At 42.4% G+C, this 22,049-nt stretch overlaps 1 protein-coding gene across 1 annotated transcript in view; it reads right to left on the bottom strand.

Moving 5' to 3' along the window:
- Window positions 1-22,049, bottom strand: part of PKHD1 (PKHD1 ciliary IPT domain containing fibrocystin/polyductin) — a 244,172-nt gene that overhangs the window by 27,713 nt on the left and 194,410 nt on the right. The window contains exon 60 of the mRNA XM_048299521.1: window positions 537-1,542. Within this exon, the coding sequence (XP_048155478.1) occupies window positions 537-1,542 (1,006 nt within the window). The remainder of the gene's footprint in view (window positions 1-536; window positions 1,543-22,049) is intronic.

The raw sequence follows: 22,049 nt of genomic DNA, 5'->3' as shown, positions 1-22,049 counted from the left end.
GCCACATCAATTTATAAACATTCATAAATTTAATTGTTTAGAATTTAAGAGCTATGATAGCCTGAATTAACCCAATTCTTTATAGTTTCAAGGCAGACTTCCAGGAACCCTGTTCCTCATTTAAAGCACCACTGATATCTCTCCACCACAGAGATTCATAAGCACCAGCAGAAAAACATGGTAATTGATACTTGTGAGTCCAGCTAGTACTTGGGCATAGCTCTGACATCACAGAATCATAGAATGGTTTGTGTTGGAATGGACCTTAAAGATGATCTTGTTCCACCCCCTGCCATGGGCAGGGATACCTTCCAAAAGACCAGGTTGCTCCCAGTCCTGTCCAACCTGGCCTTGGACACTTGTAGGGATGGGGCAGCCACAGCTTCTCTGGGCAAGTCATGGAAATTTTATAAAGTGTTTCAGCATGGTTAATCATATTTCAGTTAATGGAGAACTTACTTAATAAGCAGATCAAGTGGATGAATTGCCTCACTACACTTAAATCAGTATCTGATGGTGATACATGTGCTGCTTACCTACTGTTACCTTCTGCTGGGGACAGCAAGGCAGACTCGGTCACCATTAAGGTATCAACTGGCAAGCCAAGGCCACTCTGAAGGTCTCCAGTCTGATGAGTGTTGATAATTGTTCTGGCCAAACTCTTTAGGCTGTCACTTGTCAACCCATTTCTTGGACGACCCGGCAGATCACCAATCTCAGTGATCAGCACTCTTGATGGACCAGCCCCATCAGGTGGATGCAGAGGTCGGGTGCTCGCTGGTTGTGTCCCCTCTTCCCATGGGCCATATCTGCTCTGAAAGGCTGTGCAAAATGCCATGTTGGGGCAATGATACCTCTTTTTGCTGGCATTGGCTGAGATTACCTTCAGCGTGCTTTCACCTCCCAGCACATTATGGGCTACTCTGACTTGGTCATGACCAATCTTCAAGAAATCAGCCAGTCGACGTACTATGATTGCCTCACCCTCTTCCCCAACAGCCTCATTTACAGTGAAAGCCACAAGAAGGGAAAGGCCAGCAACTATTTCCACGGGCTCCATCTCATGAAGCAGAACATAGAGAAGGTTGTCCTCAAAGCTGAAGTAATTGGCTCCTGCCCCTTTGTTCATTGAAAAAGAAGATGGGGTCGGAGAGACATAATTCCCTTGGATGAAAACACGAAGGCTGAGTGGTTCAGTGAAGAATATGGCCAGGGGCAGCCTGGTTGTGTTTTGGCCACTGAGGAGGTAGAGTCTGAAAGCCAGAGGTGCCAAGTCTGGGAAGCAAACTGTGGTGAGTTTGGTGGACGGCAGAACAGAGAAGAAAGTAGAACGATGCTCTGCAGGGTAACACAAAGAAGGAGGGGTCTCATCACTGAAGGTATCCATAAAACTGTCAGTCATTGTAACTACTGGGAACAGTCTCTGGCTGCTCACACTGGAGTCCAAGTTTTCTAAGATGACAAGTGCATGATCTGTCTGTTTGCAGAAGTAGCCTTGTACTGAGGGCTTGAAGAGGCACTTACTGTCATCTCTGTAAATTCCTGGAAGAGAATAAAGGGAGATGAGGAAAAGAAATTAATTGTTTCAGGCATCATCTCAAATTTTTTTTAATAGCTCCTTATTTTCCCACTCCAAATTTAAAGTCACATTGTCAGTGCTAAAATTTTACACAGTTTTAAGAGAAGCCTGGGCACTGAGGGATATCAAATAGGTAGAAACTGCATCTACCTCTAGATGTCCTAGCACTGAAAATTGTTGAAGACTGAAAACAAATGACAGAGAAGCATCACATACACCTACCTTGCTCTTTCTAGATGCCAAACTATGATATCCATTGAACAAGCAGACATGCAAGACAGACATTTTGTCTGACCCAGCACTATGTTCCTCTGTCCCTGTGTCTTCTACATTTCCCTGATCTCAAGCCTGCAGCAGGGTGATGAGTCAGGACATAAGTGCAGTTCTTTGGGAGGACAATTTAATTCTACAAAATGCTGTCTCATCCCTCTCACAAAGACTGTGCTTCAAACACAAAACACTAGAAAGGACCAGAACATCATTAATCTGCTCCAGTGATGAACCACCTCATCAAGTTCTAGAGCTGGAAGAAACCACCAGTTTCAGATACCTACAACTATAGGAGACTCTGACACATGTTCCAAATGTCCAAACTCCCACTGCAGTCAGTGGAGATCTGGAATTTCAACCATTTTCTCACAGGCAGGTGTCTAGATTTGTTTGGGATGCCCTGAGGTACCTGAGACGTGTGACACAGGGTCTACAGAAAACCTATGCCCTTCAAGAACACCACGCCACAGCACTAGAAATTACACTAAACACACATCTGTGAAAACTGAAACACACCCAATTCCACAGCCATCAATACAAAGAAGTTTAAAACCAATGAAATTCACCCTAAAATACTTCCGTTTAGTCATCTGGATTACACTTTACTATCCTCTAACTTTATTGACCAGAGGTGGAACCCTGTCACCGAAATACAAGTGCAGAGTGTCATGTGGACTTCTTTTGGTAGCTGCAACATTTGTAGATGTAACACACAATCGATGGGAGTGCAAAAGACACTTCAGGTCACACTTTGTTCTTTCACTGAATGTAACAGGGGTGAAGATCCTTACACATATCTCAGGATTTGCCAGTAAATCCCTTCCCAGGTGTCTCTGGAGACAAGTCAAGAGGATTCTTTCATGGAAGGCTCTGTAGAGAAGAGATGTAATCCACACAGTCTTCTGAGATAAAATCATAGACTCACAGAAAGGTTTGGGTTGAAAGGTTGGACCTTAAATATCATCTAGTTCCAACCTTTGCACTAGACCAGGTTTCTCAGAGCCCCATCCTACATGTCCTTGAACACTTTCAGGGGTGGGGAATCCACAGCTTCTCTGGGAGACCAGTACCTCAACATTCTCACAGTAAAGAATTTCTTCCCAGCATCAAATTGAACCCTACTCTTGTTAGTTTGATGCCATTCCCCCTTGTGCTGCCACTTCATACCTTTGTCAAAAGTCCTGAAAGGCACTATAAGTTTACAGTGTGCTCCATCTGAACAAATACAGGTCTCTGCTTTAAGATGAGAGAAATTGTGCCTCAGGCGCTAACGATGAGGTCACCACTGATTATAAAGAGAGAATAAAAGTAAATGAGTTCAGATATGGGCACCAAAACCATAAACATTTCTGCCTGGAGCATGTTAGGAAAAGATGTGTGTTTCTCTTTTTCCTTCCTCTCTTCAAAATAAAATCAAAGGAGGAATTTGCTGCTGTACCCAGTGAGAATCCTCCTTCCCTCACCCAGCCTGCTCCCTCCTTAGTCAGCTGTGCTCACAAATGTATTGGACAAAGTGTGGCCAATGTCCAAACTAACCCTGTGCTCCTCATTCAGCACTTGGGGACAGTATCCAGTTCACATAAAAAATAAGGGACAGCAACATCCCTGAGAGTCACAAACTTCTGGACGAATAGAAGGACATTAGGACAAAAGGGCATCCCTTTTCAAGGACACACTATGTGAAAATTTCTGCCAGATAAAAGTAGCAGACTCCTAGAAAAGGAATGAACCATGAGAAATATTGGATGGGGCTCTGAGCAACATGATCCAGTAGAAGGTGTCCCTTCCCACAAGAGGAGTGTTGGAACTGGATGATCTTTATGGTCGCTTCCAACCCAAGCCATTCTATGATTCAATTAAATAATTCTGGCCTCTTCCTTTAGGCACATCTCAAAGCCTGGATCCTATGGGTACTCACCTACTACGTATTTGCAGGGGAATTGTCATGTGCAGACCATGGTCTGTGAGCATTCCCCAGTATGAGTTCTCCCTCTGCACGTCACCGAGGGAAGCTATGGAATTACATAATTGTCGAGCTCTGCTCAGGGAGGATGTCCAAGTGAGATGAGATCTGTACAAAACCCCCTATTTTTAGACATCAGTTTAAAATTTGCTTTCCTTTTCTTGCTTTTCCCCGTATTTTTTTGCTTTATCAGCGTAAGTACTTTGCAGTAGTATTTTGCTGTTGGTGTGCGCTGGAGGCAAAAAGAGAGCGAGGAACAACTCTGTTCAGAACAGAAGTGGAAATGCTGTGCTCAGAGACATTGGAATTGGCCCCGGAGCACTGGGAGGATGTGCCGTGCCACCGGCAGCCTGCCCACAAAGGCTGACACATCTCATCCACGGCTCTCCCGGAAACACCCCGTCTCCCCCTGGTGACATTTCTCATGTCTACAAATGGGATTCGATGATATTTCATGATTTCCCAGGACCTTCCTTTGCTCTGCCTGCCTTGCAAAGGGAGCTGGCTTGGTTTCCTGTTCACACTCACACACACACCCATGCACACACACGCATCATTGCTTGTCTCCTTCCAAATGGCCTTATCTGCCAGTCACAATTTCTGCAGCCTGCAATTTCGATCACTTTTAAATGAAACCCATGCTGGCCTTAGTAATCATAATGTCATTTACAATTTACCACAAAACACGTTTATTCAGTTAGTAGCACATTGGAGAAAGAGAACTCCATATGAACTCGCCACTGAAGCCCTAATCTGATTATTTCCTCATGAAAATCCAAGCAGGGGTGCTTGTAAGAGGGGTCTGAGAGGAGAAGAAAAAGTGAGTCCTGGCCACAGCTGACTCTGATAATCAATGAGAACAGATAAGTGATGCTGCGTGTCATGGCCAGCAGCTAACCTGCCCCAGGGCTTTCCTCTAAAAAAGGCCAGAGTGGACAGGACTTAATAAATACTGAGTGACCACTGAATATTGAGCTGACATGTGCTATTTACATTGGTGATGAACAATAACAGTGATAAATTCCAGAAGCATCCCCCCGCAATGGGTGAAATTGGATTACAGAAGTTCTATTTGTACATGTTTACACACGCACACACACACACGTGTGTGAGAGGGAGAACAAACTGGGGAAAAAAGAAAGAGTCAACCATAGTCCCTAGAAATGTGTGGGAAAGATGGAGAAGATATTCATGTGCTACTGAACACCATGCTGGGATATTGTGCACCCCGTCAGAGGAAGGGGACATGTGTGCTTTGGGGTCATAAATTCACCTGTTTGTCCTGCTCCACACAAAAAGGAGAGAGAAATGATATGTGGAATGCGTGTGTGCCCACCTTCTGCAGGTAACTCCTCCACCTCAGCGACCAGGCTTTGCTTTCTGCAGGTTCCCCCCATCATCAAGGCAAATTTATTATTTATTTATATACATAAACACACCAGCACATACATCTAGATGAGATTTTAGCACTCAGGTTGCTTCTAGGGCTCCTGACAAATATTAACTTTATGTCAATATTTGTCCTTCCTGTCGTGAAATGAGGATTTTCCACCTCATTTCACATTTGAAAAGAAAAATGTGCCGAGGGGGCCCTCTTTGCTTAGGAAAAAAACCCACCGCCACTACCAGCACCACCTCATATCCTTTATTTAAAAAAATGGAGAGAGGTAGAAGGAGGGAAGAGCATTTTTTAAAATAGATGTTTTGACTTAAAGGCACATAGAGTCCTTTACAAGTCTCCTGTCTTTTCCCTTGTTCCCCAATGCCAAATAAATAAAATAAAATAAATTCTACATTTAAAATTGAATGAAATACATCAACATTAATGATTTTCCCCTTCAGGTTAACACCACCATTTGCTTCAATAATTTTTACCCATTTCGTGATAGATTTCGTAATTCATGGTACAAGGAAAAATAGAGCCTTTTTTGACAAAAACAAAAGGCTATGTCAGTTTTTTATCAAAATAAAATAAATCTCCCACAATTTTCTTTCCATCTGACTGGATTTGCCCGTCAGTTATTTCTAATTTAACTACAATTATAGCAACAAAAATATAAAAGCAAGGAGGGGAGGAAGGGGAAGGGGAGAAATAAATGGGACACTGTTTAGAAATTGCAATTCATTGGCCTTGGGCTGGCCAGCACATATCTTTGCTGAGGGGGAAATATTCATCAGCATTAACTGTTCCTTTTGACCTGCTGACATTCAAATGGGAAATAAAGGGGGAAAATAAAGGCGTAGGAATAGCATCTTAGAAATCTAGAAAAGGTAAATTATTCTGAGTTCAGTTGCACAGGAAGGCACAGTGGTACAGATGTTTCTCACGTGATTGTGTACAAATGTGCTGGTTTTGGCTCGGACAGAGTTAATTTTCTTCACAGTAGCTGTTTTGTGCTGTGTTTTGGGTTTGTGCTGAAAATGGTGTTAATGACACAGAGATGTTTTCATTATTGCTGAGCAGGGCTTGCACAGAGTCGAGGCCTTTTCTGCTCCTCATCCCACCCATGAATGGGCTGGAGGTGCACAAGGATTTTGGAGGGAACACAGACAGGGCAGCTGACCCCAGGTGACCCAAGGGGTATCTCAGACCTTGTGGGGTCTTGCTTAGCGTATAAAGCTGGGGGAAGAAGAAGGAAGGGGAGGACATTTGGAGTGATGGCATTTGTCTTCCCAAGTCCCTGTTCCATGTGATGGGGTCCCACTGGGATGGCTGAACACCTGCCTGTCCATGGGAAGTGCTGAACGAATTCTTTGTTTTGTTTTGCTTGCTTACACAACTTTTACTTCCCCTGCTTAAAGGTCTTTATCTCAACCCACAAGTTTTCTCCCTTCTATCCTTCCAATTCTACCCCCCATCCCACCAGGGCAGAGTGAGTGAGGGGCTGTGTGGGGTTGAGTTGCCAGCTGAGGTTAAACCATGGGAACACACACACACATAAACATGTACTCATAGCAGGGACCCATGTAAATAAAAATAGAGTGACTGTTTTAGGCTGTTAATTCTTTCTTTTAAAGAAAGTTATTTTGGAAGGAAATGAGTCTCATAACATCACTCTGTGTGGGGGTTTTATGCTCTCCTCTTTATCATTCTTCTATAAAAACCTTTGAACCCCCTAGCCAATTTTAGTCACATTTGTGGACTCAAAAATACTATGTTCCTTCAAGGTTTGTAAAAGTAGGTGCCCAAGTAGAGAAAATACATTTATTAGTGTTTTCTTTGAAGGAAGGTCTGTAGTAAAACTCTCTTCTTACACATCCTGAGATCTGCATTCACCCTTCCCTTCCACATGCAAATTCAAAGAAAAACAGGTGTAGTACATGAAGTATTTGCTCTTGCATTCATTGTTTACATGTTTTGATATGGCCACACACATTGTAACTATTTATTCTCTGTAAAATCAAGTGTCATTTGCCTCTTTCATACAGTTATACATTTTTATGTTTGCATCAACCCTTCAGAGCTCCCCATGCTGAGAGGGAAGGCCCATGTTACAATATATCTCTCCCAGTCATGAACAAAAAATTACAGTTTTCCAGTTCCCAGAGACTATAATAATAACTCATTCTTGATGTCAAAGCATCAGTGTACAAATAAGGTCTTAAGAAGAGAGACCAGCAACTCTCCAAGGTCAGAATTCTCTCCAACAGGGATCAAAAAGAGTATGGGAACAAAGCATGCATATAGCAATGTTCACCCAAAGTGCTCCTCAAGCTTTCAGTGATTTACAGGTCAGGAACCTCTTGAGTTAGAGAGATCTTTGTTGGTCTTTGCGTTTGAGAGAAAACACCAAACCTGTCTCACAAACCCACGAAAAGTTGGGGAGGAGAATAACCCAGCCAGGAGAAAATATCTTGAGCCCTCTCAAAGGAGGCAGGTCAGTAAATCTGGAAGAGCCCTTTAGTGAGGTTGCCCAGACCAGACTGGATTAAAGGATTTTCCTTACAGTTTCACAAATCTGAATTGCAAGGCGCTACACCTGGGAATACCTGTGTCCAGAAGACTTAGCTGGAACTGAGCTGCCAGAGCATTTTATCCATCAAAAATTATAAAATAAAAAGTGCCAAGTCAGTTTCTAGTCCCTGAGGCCAGCTGGCATGGCAGTCCCCTAGTATTAAAGTCACTGAGCCTCCAGAAGACAGTGGTCATCTCCAAACTGCTCTTTTGAACTGGATCCTGACTTGTGCTAATTTCTAGAAAGCACCCAGGAGTTATTTTGGACACTACTGGGTTGTCTGGGACAAAAGGGGGATTGGAGCTGTGCTCTTGATGCAACAGGAAGCTCCAGTGTCCGTACCCCAGTTCTGCTTGACTGGGCCCATTCCTGCTACTGTCAGCACTGGTCCAGAGCAGCTTGACCATAATTTTATTAAACTTAATCAGAAAGACACAACTGGGAAGGATTTTGTCTGCATTATTATTAATGATTTGGGAATTTTAGTCATTTTTGCCATCCTGACAACACAAAAGTCTCCATAATACTTATTTCAAGAACAAATCCAATGCAGTGACAGAAGTGTTACCTGCCATTATACTCTGCATGGAGACAAAAATGGTTAAACAGCCCTGACTGGAGCTTTTAGAAGGTCTCATGAAGCAAGCAAGACAAACAAACTATTCCCACAAACCTCTTGACGCCATTAACCACCATCCAAAGAGCCAGTAACTGTGTGAGATGGGTCTTGTCTCCCAGGAAAGACAAATAGAAATGCAAAGAGAAACATTTTTTGTTCGCTATTATGTCACCTTTGAAAAACATGTTGTTCTGCAAATATTAGGTTTTTTTCTCTTGTTGCTACCAAAGCTTTTCCCATTTTCTTCCCCTTGCAGATAATCCTGATTTCCTTCAGTTGTTTTTAAAAGGATTTTTCTCTCCTCCTGATCAGCAACCTTGCTGACTGAAGCTTTAGTCACACTGAGACCTGTGGCTCAACATAAAGGTGAGGGGCAGCAAACAGCTGAGCTTTTGCCAACACAACTCCAGTCGCCATCTCTCTGGTCTAGGATTGATAAAATTACCACCACCACCACCACCTGAAAGCAGAACAGCAATTTTGTCAAATGCCAGACCTAAAAATGAATGTGGCTGTGCCACGCACTGCTCTGAGCTGTGGATATAATGAGTTTTGAATGGGAAGTCCCGGACACAATAAATCTGTGCCATATGTGACCATTTCCTGTGTCAGTTCCTTTCTCATAACCAGTGGAGGCTTCGCCCTCCCCCTCACTTTCCCTTTCATGACCCCACACCAGGGCTCTGAAATCTTTCAGGGCTGCTTTTGGGCCCCAGGCCTTTCCACAGCAGTTGCATAAATAAATGAGTTTGACAGCAAACATCATAATGGTTACGGTAATTTGTGCTCCACACAAGTGCTTGTGCTACTCGCTGGAGAAACGGGGGAGGAAAGAGCTTGTTTTGTTACCACAAATGAAAGTATGTTCTCTGACAAGTGGTGAAAGAATTAGTCAAACTTGAACCCTATTCAGAACATCGCTGTTATGGACGGGGAGGTTCTCAGCTTTGCTTTCCCTCCTTGGCCTGCAGTCACTGCAAAGACAAATCATCCTTTTCTTCTGCAAAAATAAAGTTAGGACATAAGATGAACTGCCTCAAAATAAAATTTTCAGGGAACTCCACTTTACTGCTATTATTATTATCATTTCTTCCCAAAGAGAACCGTTCTTTGGTCCTGGGAACTCACAAAGAGACTGAATGATTTTCCTTTAGAAGCAGGCTAGAAGGAAAATGCCAAATACCTGCAGTCTCTGGAAATATTTGGGCTAGAAATAAGCTTTAAAATGACAATAATTTCTATGAGAAATAGCTGGCGAGGGCAAAACAAAATCTATTATTTGTTCTAATTTTTCCCTTTTTATTCATTAGCAAATCACACATTTTGTCCAAATTGCAAACTTTTACTAACTTTTCAAGTTTCCCTGAGAAATTATAATATTTTTTGTCTGTGTAAATTTTTTTCTGTAAAACTGTGTTATCAAACCCCCTTTTTTTTCCCCCAGCAATATCATTTTTAAAAAAACATGTTTCATATATAATAATTTCAGCCCAGGAAGATCACAGACATTTCACTTACGATAGCAAAGGGCATGATTAGTTTATAGAAGCTTTATAAAGATTGTTAGGAAGGAAGGTTGGTTTCCCATGTCCAGTCCAGGAAAACAAAATAAAGGTACTAATATTTTAACCAGAGAGGCTCAGTCTGGAAATTAGAAGACCATCTTTCTAGTTAAAAAAAAATGTAAGTAGCAAGAGCTTGAAACCAACTGATTAGGAACCTGGTGGAACTAACACAAGTGAAGGGTTTTTTAGCAAGTTATATTAATTTCTTTTTGGGAACACTGTAATTACAGATATCACTTTGGAGCCTTTCTTTCTTTCTTTCTTTCTTTCTTTCTTTCTTTCTTTCTTTCTTTCTTTTCTTTCTTTCTTTCTTTCTTTTTCTTTCTTTCTTTCTTTCTTTTTTTTTTTTCTTCCTTTCCCTTCTTTCTTTCTTTCTTTCTTTCCCTTCTTTCTTTCTTTCTTTCTTTCTTCCTTTCCCCATCTAAGTTACAAAAAAATGTTAAAATCTTGCTCGTACCTGCCTTGGCTGAAGGTTCAGTTCAAGAGCTTGTGCTCATAACAGAAAGGTTCACAAGCACAAGAGTCCCTGTGACATTATTAGGGTGATTTTCAGCAATATTAGTCCTGTATGGGCTGTGGACTTGAATCTTAAAGCAGAAGGATTTCATTATGGGTACAGACAGCTATATTATGCCATGACATATTTATGACAATGAACAGTAATGGGAGGAGAGTATTTTAAGCCTTGGAAGTCGAAATTAATCTGAGAGCACAGTGCAGAATCAGAGCACCTATGAAAACATATTGAAGAGCTAAAATTTGAGACACAAAGGCTACAGTCATTATCTGGGCACATAGAATGGGATTCGTCACATTAATTCTAGCTGCCTAAATGTTAAGCGTCTAGTCTAAGCTAATTGTCTTGTCTAAGTCGTTCATCTAGACAATAATCATTAGAGAGAGGGAGAGGAGAGACTTTTAGAGGGTCATTCATTCCTGCTTTTCTTTGGATGGATTGTGTCACTTCTGGAGGTATCTGTCTCTGCTGGCTATGTGGGGAGCCTAGGCAGATATTTTGGACTGAAGACCTGTCTTTAGAATCAGAGAATCACTGAATCATTAAGTTTGGAAAAGATCTCAAAGATCATCAAGGCCAACCTTTGACCGATCGCCACCCTGCCATTAAGCCATAACACTAAGTGCCAGTGCCATTGGGTAAAATGAGTCCAAGCACTAATGATGTTGCTAATGAGGCTTGTGGAGCAGCCAGGCCAATCCATGTTCATGATCTGAAATAAGTGAAAAATGACAGCTCTGTACACACCTCTAAGTAACCATGTTCTCCAGTTTTGAATAAGAGGAAAGAGAGAAAGGAGGGAGATGAAGCCACTACCATCAAGATAAAAAAAATAAAAAGAAAACTCTCCTCTCCCTGACAGAGATATAAACAAGCTACAAACAAATTTTTGAGGAAGACCCTGAAAAAGACCAAACTCTGTGTTTGGCTTTTGTATCTGTGATTAACAAGCCATGGGATCCAGGTACTCCTCGCATGTGTAAGGAGCAGTCACCCTGCAAACCAAGGCTCTGTCTGCTCCTGAACAGTGCAGCTCACGCAGGAAACAGAGGGGGTCCTCAGCAAAAATGTGGAAAGCCCAAAATTAGAGAACTTACCCAAAAAAAGTTGAGTAAACAGAAAAAGACCATAAAAAATTATTTCTAACCTCTGGAACCAACATGGATGCAGGAACGGAAGCACACTGGTTTCAAACGCCACTTCCAAAAAAATCAAATGTGTCTGTAGCCATAGTCCAAAAATGCCTACAATGAATCTTGGGGGAAAAAATGGGCCAGAAGAGATTTACAAATGTCAAACCTCCAATATTTCAAACTTCTGCTCAGAGCAAGGCTAACTACAAAGTTATATCAGGCTTCTGGAGGGCTTTATCACAAATCATAGTACACCTACATTTAAGGCTTTTAAGTTTCAGAGGACAAAACTCCCAGATTAGAGTATGTCCAGAGGAGCTGCTGGGGTTGAAAATGGCTTGGAGAAGATCTGTGATCCTGATGACACTTTCATGCATAACTTCAGATGCTTACAAGACTGTTTGAAGAAGCCTTGAGGGTTGATTTTGCAAATAGTTTTTATACACATATACTATTTCAGGTAGTCCAAGGTCTGTTCCTTGTCCCATCCCAAGTCTTCTGGATAGCTCCAACTGGAAAAGCGTATGTTTGGAGGTGGAACATCTCTTGTACTTTACCAGCGAGTGTTCTTCATGTTCATATAAACATGAATGGACAGAGTCACACTGATGCTGGTTGTGCGGTGTGATGCCCATGGAGAAAAATAGTAAGGGTATCGGTGGAGCACTGAAAACATCCACCAGTCCTGATTGTCCTGCTCTAACTAGTAAGGATCACTTCCTTTATATTTTATTCCAGACTTACTAGCGAGCTGTTTGAAATTTCACACAGCCCTTGGAGTTATTTTGACCAGGGAGTATATTTAAAACTCATTGTGCCTAATGTTGTCTTTCTACAATTGAGAAGTAATCAGGAAAGACGTGAAAATAAATAGACAAGTGAGAGGCAAAATGAAATATGAAGTGGCTAGAAAGGAGTCTGCTCTCTAATGTATTTTTTCAGCTTATTATTGTAAAAGCCCAGAGCAAAAGAGTAGCTTTGAAGAGTCTTTTGTTAATAGTGGAAAGGTTGTCTTTATATTTTTCTTAACTTTTTATTTATTAACCATGCTGCACAGGGTACTTCCATAAATGATGGCCAAGTTTCAGGTTTCAGGGACTTGTTTAGTCTGAAAATATCCCAGGCTGCATTGGGAAGCATAAAAGAGAAGTAACAGGCCAGTGTACAGTGTTAGAAGGAAGTAAAAGCGAATTGCATTTGTTCTCTCCTTTTCCCTGTAATTTCTGGTGGCTGAGCTTGTAAAGGTTTGGATGTCCTGTTTGGATGGTTAAGATGCATTCCCAGCAGGCCACTTCCTCAGGTGGTCTAGCTGATGACAGCATGAGGCCAATGTAAAACAGCTGATGTGTTGACCCTATCTGACAATAAAATTATAAAGCTGCATTCCTACACTGGGCAATCCTCCAGATCATCGTGAAAAATAGAAAATAAATGTAATTGAGGGCTCTTACCTTATGCTCAAGCCCTAAACCATGACAGTCAATAACATTTTTGAGACTCTTGGTGTTGGGGCATTATGTATTTATTTATCATTGCCCTGATTACAGGGCTAAGTGTAAAAATATTCAGTTTCTACAAAATCTCATCAAAGCTGTCAGGTGATAAAATATTATCTATGCACATTAAACCAGAGAGGTGCATTAGGAAGATTTGTTTCTTTGAGAGTTTTTAGTGTTTTAGCACCATGAAAAAAAAAAAGAGCACTGATACTGTGTTAGGATAGGCAGAACAATTCAGGACTCTCCAAGGCTTCTTAGCTCAGGCATCCTGCAGGAATTTAAAGGATGCCCTTCATGTATAATAGTTTACATTATCTAACTTTTATGAAGAGAATTGTCAACATGGACAATTTTGGTCTGGTTTTTTTTTGGTATAACACCCGCATTGCCAGACACACACATCAGACAAGCACAAGCATGACTTTTACTTGTTTATTGCTTGGCATCAAAAATATCAGAACACATTTAATTTTCTGGACACACCAATTGAAAATCTCAGCTGAAAAGCTCTCAGCAGGGACCTCCACAGGCTTTTCTGATGGTTTGGGCCATCAGGGAGTATCTTTCAGCACCCTGAAGAGCCAAGACTTTTTGGAGAACCTTCAAAGAGCCCATCTGGCAGGGTTTGTTCAGATTTCACAAGTCTCATGTGGCAGTCACAGGGGACAGCAGGCTGGAGACTTGTAGAACATGTTTGTATCCCAGTAGGTTGGAAAGGCTTGTTCCAGAGGCAGAGTACACAAAGTACTCAGTGCTAGGTGCCAAGGCTAATCCAGCATGTAGAAAACTGGTGCAAGCCATTTCCAAACCTGCCTTGCCTTATCAAGAAAATCTGGGCTACAACCACTCTCCATGAAAGCCACAGAAATTCTGTTTACGTATAATTCCCCTTTCCAACCCAAATCCTGCCCAAAAGGGTGGTATTTTATGCCAAGCTGTTGTTAAAAATGGATTCACATTTTCCTGAACGTTGTGTTTCCCTGGGGTCCCAAAATGGTTAATAATACTGGCAACACTACAGCCAGGAACCTGAATGCCCAGCCTGAAGGATGTGCTGTGAAAAGCAACCCTGTGCTGCCATGGACATAGAGGGGAGGAGGAATATGAGGGAATCCCAGCTTTTTCCTTTTGCTCTCCATGTCTCATATGGAACAGGAGCTCAGACAGAGACGCCTCAGAAGTAGAGGTCTGAATTTAATAAAGCTGTCTGGGGGGAGGGAGACAGGGAAGAGAAGATCATGAAGATAAGAGAGGCAGAGAAAGGAAGGCAGGAGAAGAAAGGACATTACAGCTGGCTGGTGATGGCTGTGCCCTTTCAGACTCAAGTGGGCGGAAGTGAAATATTTGTTTAAGAGGCAGGACACCAGTTCATTATGGAAAGAATAGGAAAGAAAAAAATAATGGTTTATAGTTTGGACATATATTTCCATGCCACTGTAATGAGGACAGGCCAAAGGCAAGGGAAGACAAGGATAATGGCAAGATGCTGCAAAGTAATTAATAGGGCTGCTGGATTTCATCACAATTTTGGGGGATATTGGAATGACCATTTAAATTCAGTGCAGCTACACCTACGGTATGCAAGAAGCTGAACCCCTGTTTAGGAAAATAATCTCTTTCAAGGAAACAATTCCACAGATTAGCATAATCAAAGGGTCTCTTTGCTTCCCCACTTCTGCAACCTTTCTCCTGTTTCAACTTGAAGAATTAAAGTTAATTGAGGGGAGCAGGGAGGAGGAGGAAGCTCATCTCATCCCCACTGACACAGCCCCCTCCACCAAGGTACCAACTTGACTTCCTTAAAGAAAAAATTAGCAAATGCACTGCCAAAGATCCCATCTAAGGATGCTTTTTTCTTTTCCATAAGATTCTGTTTGTTAGAAAAACCAAAAAAGGACACCAGAGGGAAAATAAATGCAGATACATTTTTAATGCATGCATTTAATTTTCAGAACATGGTGGGCACTTCAGTGCCAGGCGCTGGAACTGCAAGGGAGAATTTATCTAATCAGTCCTCCATGTCCCTGCTTCATTGACATAATGTGGTCCTGCCGATTAAAGCACTCCAATCTCTGCCTTTTCCTTCTCTTTCATACTAAAATTATTGATGTGCTTTGTACAATGTGTAATTGCCATTATTGTATATGTGCCTGGAGCATGTGCAGAGCTGAAATTGAAATAAATAAGCAAACAAAAATCATACGATAGCGAGCCTCTGATGGTATGGTGGGGGTTGGTGCTGTGGTATCACAAGCTGAAAATAGGATTTCATACTGCTGTGACTGGTTTTGATAGAGTGAGATTTGATAAGACTGAAAGAAAGGCTGCTGTGATCCTCCAGCCTGACCTCTTCTTTTCATACCGCACAGACCGCCAGTAAACACCCAAATCAAAGTACCTCTTTTAGCATCCTGGGTCTGAGCCTCACCATCCAGGGATGTCACCAGAGCAGTCCTGATTTGCATCACCTGAGGATCTTGCCCAGTATCACACTATCACTTTTGCTCTATCCCTTTCTCTCCCTCTCACAGACATGCAGTAGATTTGTTCTTTACATTTAATTTATGCAAGCAAGGCACAGAATACATTTCAGTAACGCCAATTAGATACGCACTAATTTCTTCTCTGTGAAATAGCAGTAAGTAATTAATCAGAATTTTGATCACAACTCAGTTGGCAATTCTAATTGCACTTGTCATTTCCACAGCAAATACAGAATCATCTTTTTTGCCGAGTACTCTCTTCCTAAACATCCAGGGGTGCTAGAAGCAAAACATTTCCAAGAACTAGATACTGTCTCTATCAACCAGCAGCCTTAATACCTTTGGACTGAAGGTTAGTGGGTTCAGTCCATGGCCGTGTTTTATTTCAAGCTTCATCATAATTTTAAAGGGAATAGCTCGTGGCAGGCTGGCTGCTTGCCTGGGGGAGGGGGGATTCTGCCTCATGAAATTATGAGGAAGGATAAAAGCTAGCAGCTCACTCCATTAAAAATATTCTGGGAGAGCACTAAAGATGCCTGACCTTTGCACGAGCATCCAGCAGGCATCCAAGGGACATATGGACGTTGATCAGATCTGTGCCATCAAAGCCCACGCAATATCTCAGAGGCACCACATCCACGTCTCACCTCTAGGCACTACCAGGCATCCCAGGAGCAAATAGGATGATCAGGGGAGATCAATACCCTGTGTTTCACTGAAACAGTGCATCCATGACTGTTTAGGGATTATCCTGACGGTTTGTGCAAACTGACAGTGCTGGTTTGGAGCAAGAATGAGTTAAGATTATCTGCCTGGATGGTGCTATGGCCAGGGGTCTGTGGAGAGAGGACTCCCCTTTGCTATGCTTCAGAAAGCTGTCAGTGAGATCCTCCTCAGATGGCTTAGAGGAAAGAAGAAAGAGAGCAGGAAGAGAAAGGGAGATATACCTTTTAGGAGCTGAGCCCTACAGAGACCTATACCAGATCCAGCCTCCAGTTCCAGCACGGCAGTTCACCTGCTCCTGCTGGAAGAAAGGGCTTCCAAGGACCTGACAGATACAGTCCAGTTTAGTAATCAGATTCTTCACATAATTCAAGCCCGGATAGTTAATATTTTCCCAGGTAATCCCAAATCATACAGTAAGTTTGGGAACCACCAAAACTGAGATCTCAATTCTGCCAACTTAATAACAAGTGAAAAGACATTTACGAGAAGTGTAAAGGCACTTTATGCAAGAAGCCTCTGCATAGAATACATTGTGATCCAGAACAGCTCTGGCTCTAGCCTTACATACAATTTGAGCAAGCAGCACCAAAAATTGCCAATTTGAAGGCTGCCCAAGCATCTCCTGTGCTTCTCAAATTGTTCTCCTCCCTGCCCTAAGCAGTAGAAATCACTGAAAGAACAGGAAGGCACTGCTCAGCCCTTCCCTTTGCTTCATTCTCCAATGCTCTTGCTTTTATTCCACATTTGAGAGATCAGTAAGACAGAGGGAAACTGTAACCTCTCAGATTTTCTACTCTCAGGAACCAAACTTCTTTCATAGAAGAGGGAATAACTCTCAACATTAGTGATGACAGTGGGGACTGAAGAGGGTCAGAACACCTCAGAACTTAGCTATGAATATTGAAGCCAGGAGCAATGTCTGTGATTTTGGCGGGCTGAATTTCTTTCATAAGGGACAGAAAAATAAACAGAATAAATGTCTGAACTGCCACAGAGACTTTTCTTTGTCTAGGGTTGGGGTAGGGATGGCATGTTAAACATGCTGTCCATGATGAAAAGCCTCAAAAGCTTGAATCATACATTTTCCAGGCTCAACTCCACCTTCTGGGACACACTGGGGTACAGACATTTTCCATTAGTCTTTAAAAGAGGTACACTGACGCTACGTCCACACTTATGAAGGTTTATGCCTTAGCCCTAGTACTCAATCACTAATATTTTACATTCCTAGAACAATGCTTGGCATGTTTTTTTGTCTAGGTCATCTAGCACTGACCAAAACTGTGTCTAGGGACTGTCTGAGGCTTAATATGATTTGTGACCATCCTAATATGGATGCAACAAATCTGGTCTGGAGCAAAAGGGATTCAATAATTATATATATGGCCACACTAAGAGCTGGCCATGGGCAGGGACACCTTTCACTAGACCAGGTTGCTCAAAAACCCATCCAACCTGGCCTTGAATACTTCCAGGTATGAGGATATGTCCAATTTCAAGCCACTCAGGAGCATGGGAGGCACTGGTAGAGTTAAAAGTGAGGTTGCCACCATGAGGATTTTCATTGCCAGCTCTCCATACTCCAACAGAATCAGCAATGACTTTGTCGACTATCTAAGTATAGCTGAGAAACCCTAAAAAGACAAAAAAGAACAAAAAACTGTTCCAAAAATGTAACACATAAACTGGAAAAGAGAAAGGATGCCTTTTAATTCACTATAGTCAGAGTTGCTTAATCACCTCAGAGGTGGAAAATGAAAAGGAAACAGCAGCTCTTGGAACCTGAGCATTTTGAAGACACACAACAACACAGATTTATGAAGGCAACAGATCATGTCCCAGATTAGTTACAGCAGCCAAAAGGGGAAAATAAGATCTTTAAAACCAGAGGCAGTGGGATACAATCAGACTAGTGTAAAAAACATCAGCCTCAACACAGATTTTAAGTAATGGATAGTCCTGAAGAGACACTCTAGCTACATCTTCACTAGTAAATTAAAAGTGCCCAGAAGTATTCCCAGACACCGAGGCCAACTGCCACGATCTGGTTGCATTCGTCTTTTAAACTCTGTTTTAAAAGCAGAATGGATTCATCCACCAGACCAGCTGGGAATGTTCCTTGGCACACGCAAACTCCCAAACTGCTCCCAAGAACCCAAGAATTTTTTGGGAGAGTATTACTTGGCCCAGGACAAAAGCATGCCAGGGGCTGTGGTAAGCATTTTTGCAGAGCAGTGGATTGCATCTCTGTGTGATTTTATTTATCTTAGCATGGACATCACCCCTGTCCACCTGAACTTCTGCCCTTGGAGAGTGCTTCTGTGCCCACAAATTTACCTGCAAACTTAACAGAGGACACAGGCCATGTCAGACAAAGAGGAATCCCAAACCTAAGGAAACGAACAGGGAAACCTGCAGCCCAGATAATTTCTGGGCCTGTTTGAGAGAAGAGTTCACACCCAGAGGAAAAGACCAAGCAGATGTTGTGTGACATATTTGGCCTTCTTTTGGCATTGTTGAAGGTTGTTGAACATCATCATGCTCTGGAAGTTCAGAGTCACACAATGGTTTGGGTCGAAGGGACCTTTAAATATTGTCTAGTTCCAGCCCCCTGCTATGGGCAGGGACACCTTTCACTAGAACACTGACATTTTCTTGTACTAGAAAAATTTTTAAAGTGAAAAAAAACCATTTCTGGTTATTATTCAAACTACTCTTAATGGGGCAGGAAACAAAGTTGTTGGTGTGTGCCTTCTGTGTATTGCAAGAGCAGGCTTTGAACTTGAATGAAAGAGAAGGAAGGGACAACTTAATCACCTCCTGGCTGTTATTTCCCTGCTGGAAATAGGCAATAGGTTGACAACAGCTGAGGAGAAACCTGCCTACCCACTGCAGGTACCTTAATTACCTTAATCAATACAAGGAGGATGAGCTTGGGAGGACTGGAGTCACCTCAGGAGCAAACGTGGGAATAATTTCCTGTCTCTACTCAGCTTGTGTCTCTTTAGGTTGATGCAGCTGGACTGAACTCTGGTCTTCAACGGTCAGTCCTAATCTATGAGTTCAGTGAGTTTCTGGCCACATTTAACTGTGGGAAGTAGTCTGATGCTTGGTGGTGCCACCAAGTAAGCTCACTACACGTGAGCATCTCTCTAATCCAGATGCTCTGGCAAACAGTGGATGAAAAATGTGTCCCTAAAGCCTCACAATCACAAACAAGCTGTGTGAATCCTCTTACAGACACACTGAGCAAATGCAAGAGAAAGAGTGGGAATAGGTAAGGAGAGGCTACACCACCAGGACTCCACCAACAGTGTTTTTTGGAGAGAACAGTCTGTTGTGTACCCTTGCCTTGGATGAGAACTGTGAACCTCAGTGAAACCTCTGGGTGTATATTTAACCATATGACACAGCATGCAAAGAAACATTTGCTCTGAGCACAGGTTCAGAGACACGGGGCTGATCCACAGCAGACTCCATCAGTGCCAGGAGGAGTCAGAAGCGCAGGCTGAGGCTGTGTGTAAATGTACCCACAGAGAGTAGGACAATGGGACCGTGAGGTCAGGCCCCTCAGGAGGACCCCAGACAGGTCCAGTGTCATGGACACCACCTCAGCCAAGAACATCTGTGCCCAGCACAAAGTGAAAAGGACACAAACATATCACAGACTTGTAGAATCACAGAATTGTTGTATCATAGAATCATAGAATCAGACTCACAGAATCATAGAAGAGTTCAGGTTGGAAAAGACCTCCAGGATCATCAAGTCCAACCTTCAACCAAACACCACCATGCCCAGTAAACCATATCATGAACCATGTCCCAGCCAAGATGGAGGCAGAGCTGAGTAAAGAGGCAGACACTGCTGCTCAGTCAGAGACCTGCCCTCAGCAAGGACCAGGGATGTATTTTGCCTCTTTGTTTCAAACTCTCTTCCTCTTTTGAGGTGATTCTTTTTCTTTTGTGAACAGTAATCCATTGCACATTCACAACAGAGAAAGCTGAAATTATTGTGGCTTCTCATTTGGGACTTTTTTTGCATGTCCTGTCTGCTTTGCTTCATAGTGCTCATGCCAGTGTTTGGATTTTCAATGGCAAGTCACCTAGATCAGGCTCATTATTACCCTTTGTCAGGTAACTTGGTTGCAATACACACACCTGAAAAGTGAATGGAATGTTGAGCTGATGCCTCCTGGCCTGAAGACATGGGGACATACAGGGGCACAGCCAGCACCAGGCTGGGTGACTCCAGAGCATGGTCCCATTACAAATAGTGCTTTGCCTGGAGGCCCATCCAGTTGAATTAGAAAAAAAAAGAACCATTAATTAGCTTGACTTAAGAGAAGGCTGATGCAGGGCAATGTGACCTTTTCTCTATGTCACATGCCACATGGATTTTAGCTTCCCTCTGATGCTTTGTCACTGCCAGTCCTTGTTTTTTAGATCACGGGATTGCAGGGGGGTGACGGTGACCAAAAGGATTGTGGCAGCAGGAAGAAAGAAAGAGACAGCTTCACTATTCCATGATCTGTATACCAAAGGCAGCAGAGTCCTGTAATACATCTACTATCTATTTTTATCTTGCAATCTAATTGTATATATATATATATATGTGTATATATATAGGTATTCATATTTTAAGTATTACAAATACATAACTTGCCACGTGTACATTCAGTTAAAATACACATTTAAGGTGCGTATTTTAAGGTTAAGGTTAAAATTTTTTTTTACAGAACAACTAAGAATGGCATGGGTTTTACAAGAATACAGAATATAATTGTTCAGTGTTGCTCAACTTTTGCATAAAGGTGTTGGAAACAGGAGCTTTATGCAGTTTTCACCAACTAGCTCAATGGATTGCTGAAATAGCCCAATCTACCTAAAATTCGATATTGAATTAACCCAGGCATTGGAAGGAAAGTGATAACAGCAAAATCATGGAGTCACAGACCGGACTGGGTTGGAAGGGACCTTAAAGATCATCTCGTTCCAACTCCCTGCCATGGGCAGGGACACCTTCCTCTAGCCCAGGTTGCTCCAAGCCCCGTCCAGCCTGGCCTTGGACATTTCCAGGGATCCAGGGGCAACCACAGCTTCTCTGGGCAACCTGTGCCAGGGCCTCCCAACCTCACAGGGAAGAATTTTCTCCTAACATCTAATCTAAACCTCCCCCTTTTCAATTAGAAAGAGGTGAGTCTCTCTTCCAGATCTCACCAGAAAATCCAACCCTGATGCCTAGTGCCATCCTAGAAAGGCCATAGTTTTGCAGTACTACATTTTCACTGGCAAAATTATTATGGAGCCTTAAAAAACCAAGTCAGAGAACATCCCCATCGACCACACGAGAAATAGTCTCCATGCAATTCTTTCTTCCAGGTCTGGCTTTTTATCTAGTTTATACCATTGTATGTTTTGACATGAGTGTCTGAGCCTGAGCTTGTCTCCTTCAGCTGAGAGAAATCAACGCCTTGTATAGGAAATTTATGCATCTTAGACACAAGTTTTAGGGAGAAAGAAATTATTTCAGCTAGGCAAGATGAATCTTTTAACTTGAATGTCTCTTTGGAAAAGCAAGTTAATCTAACCCTGTCCATGACATTCAGGATACATCTACACCTTCTCCTTGGCACACTTCAAGGTCTCCCTCAAGACCTGACCCACAGCCCACAGCAGCAATAAATCAGGAATTATAGGTCCTAGGAATAAGGGAAAACCAGTTTTCTCAGAGCACATGTA

The sequence above is a fragment of the Corvus hawaiiensis genome, chromosome 3, assembly GCF_020740725.1.
Source record: "Corvus hawaiiensis isolate bCorHaw1 chromosome 3, bCorHaw1.pri.cur, whole genome shotgun sequence".
Classification (NCBI taxonomy): domain Eukaryota; kingdom Metazoa; phylum Chordata; class Aves; order Passeriformes; family Corvidae; genus Corvus; species Corvus hawaiiensis.
Note: the sequence above shows the minus strand (reverse complement) of the source record. Positions and strands in the feature narration are given on the sequence as shown.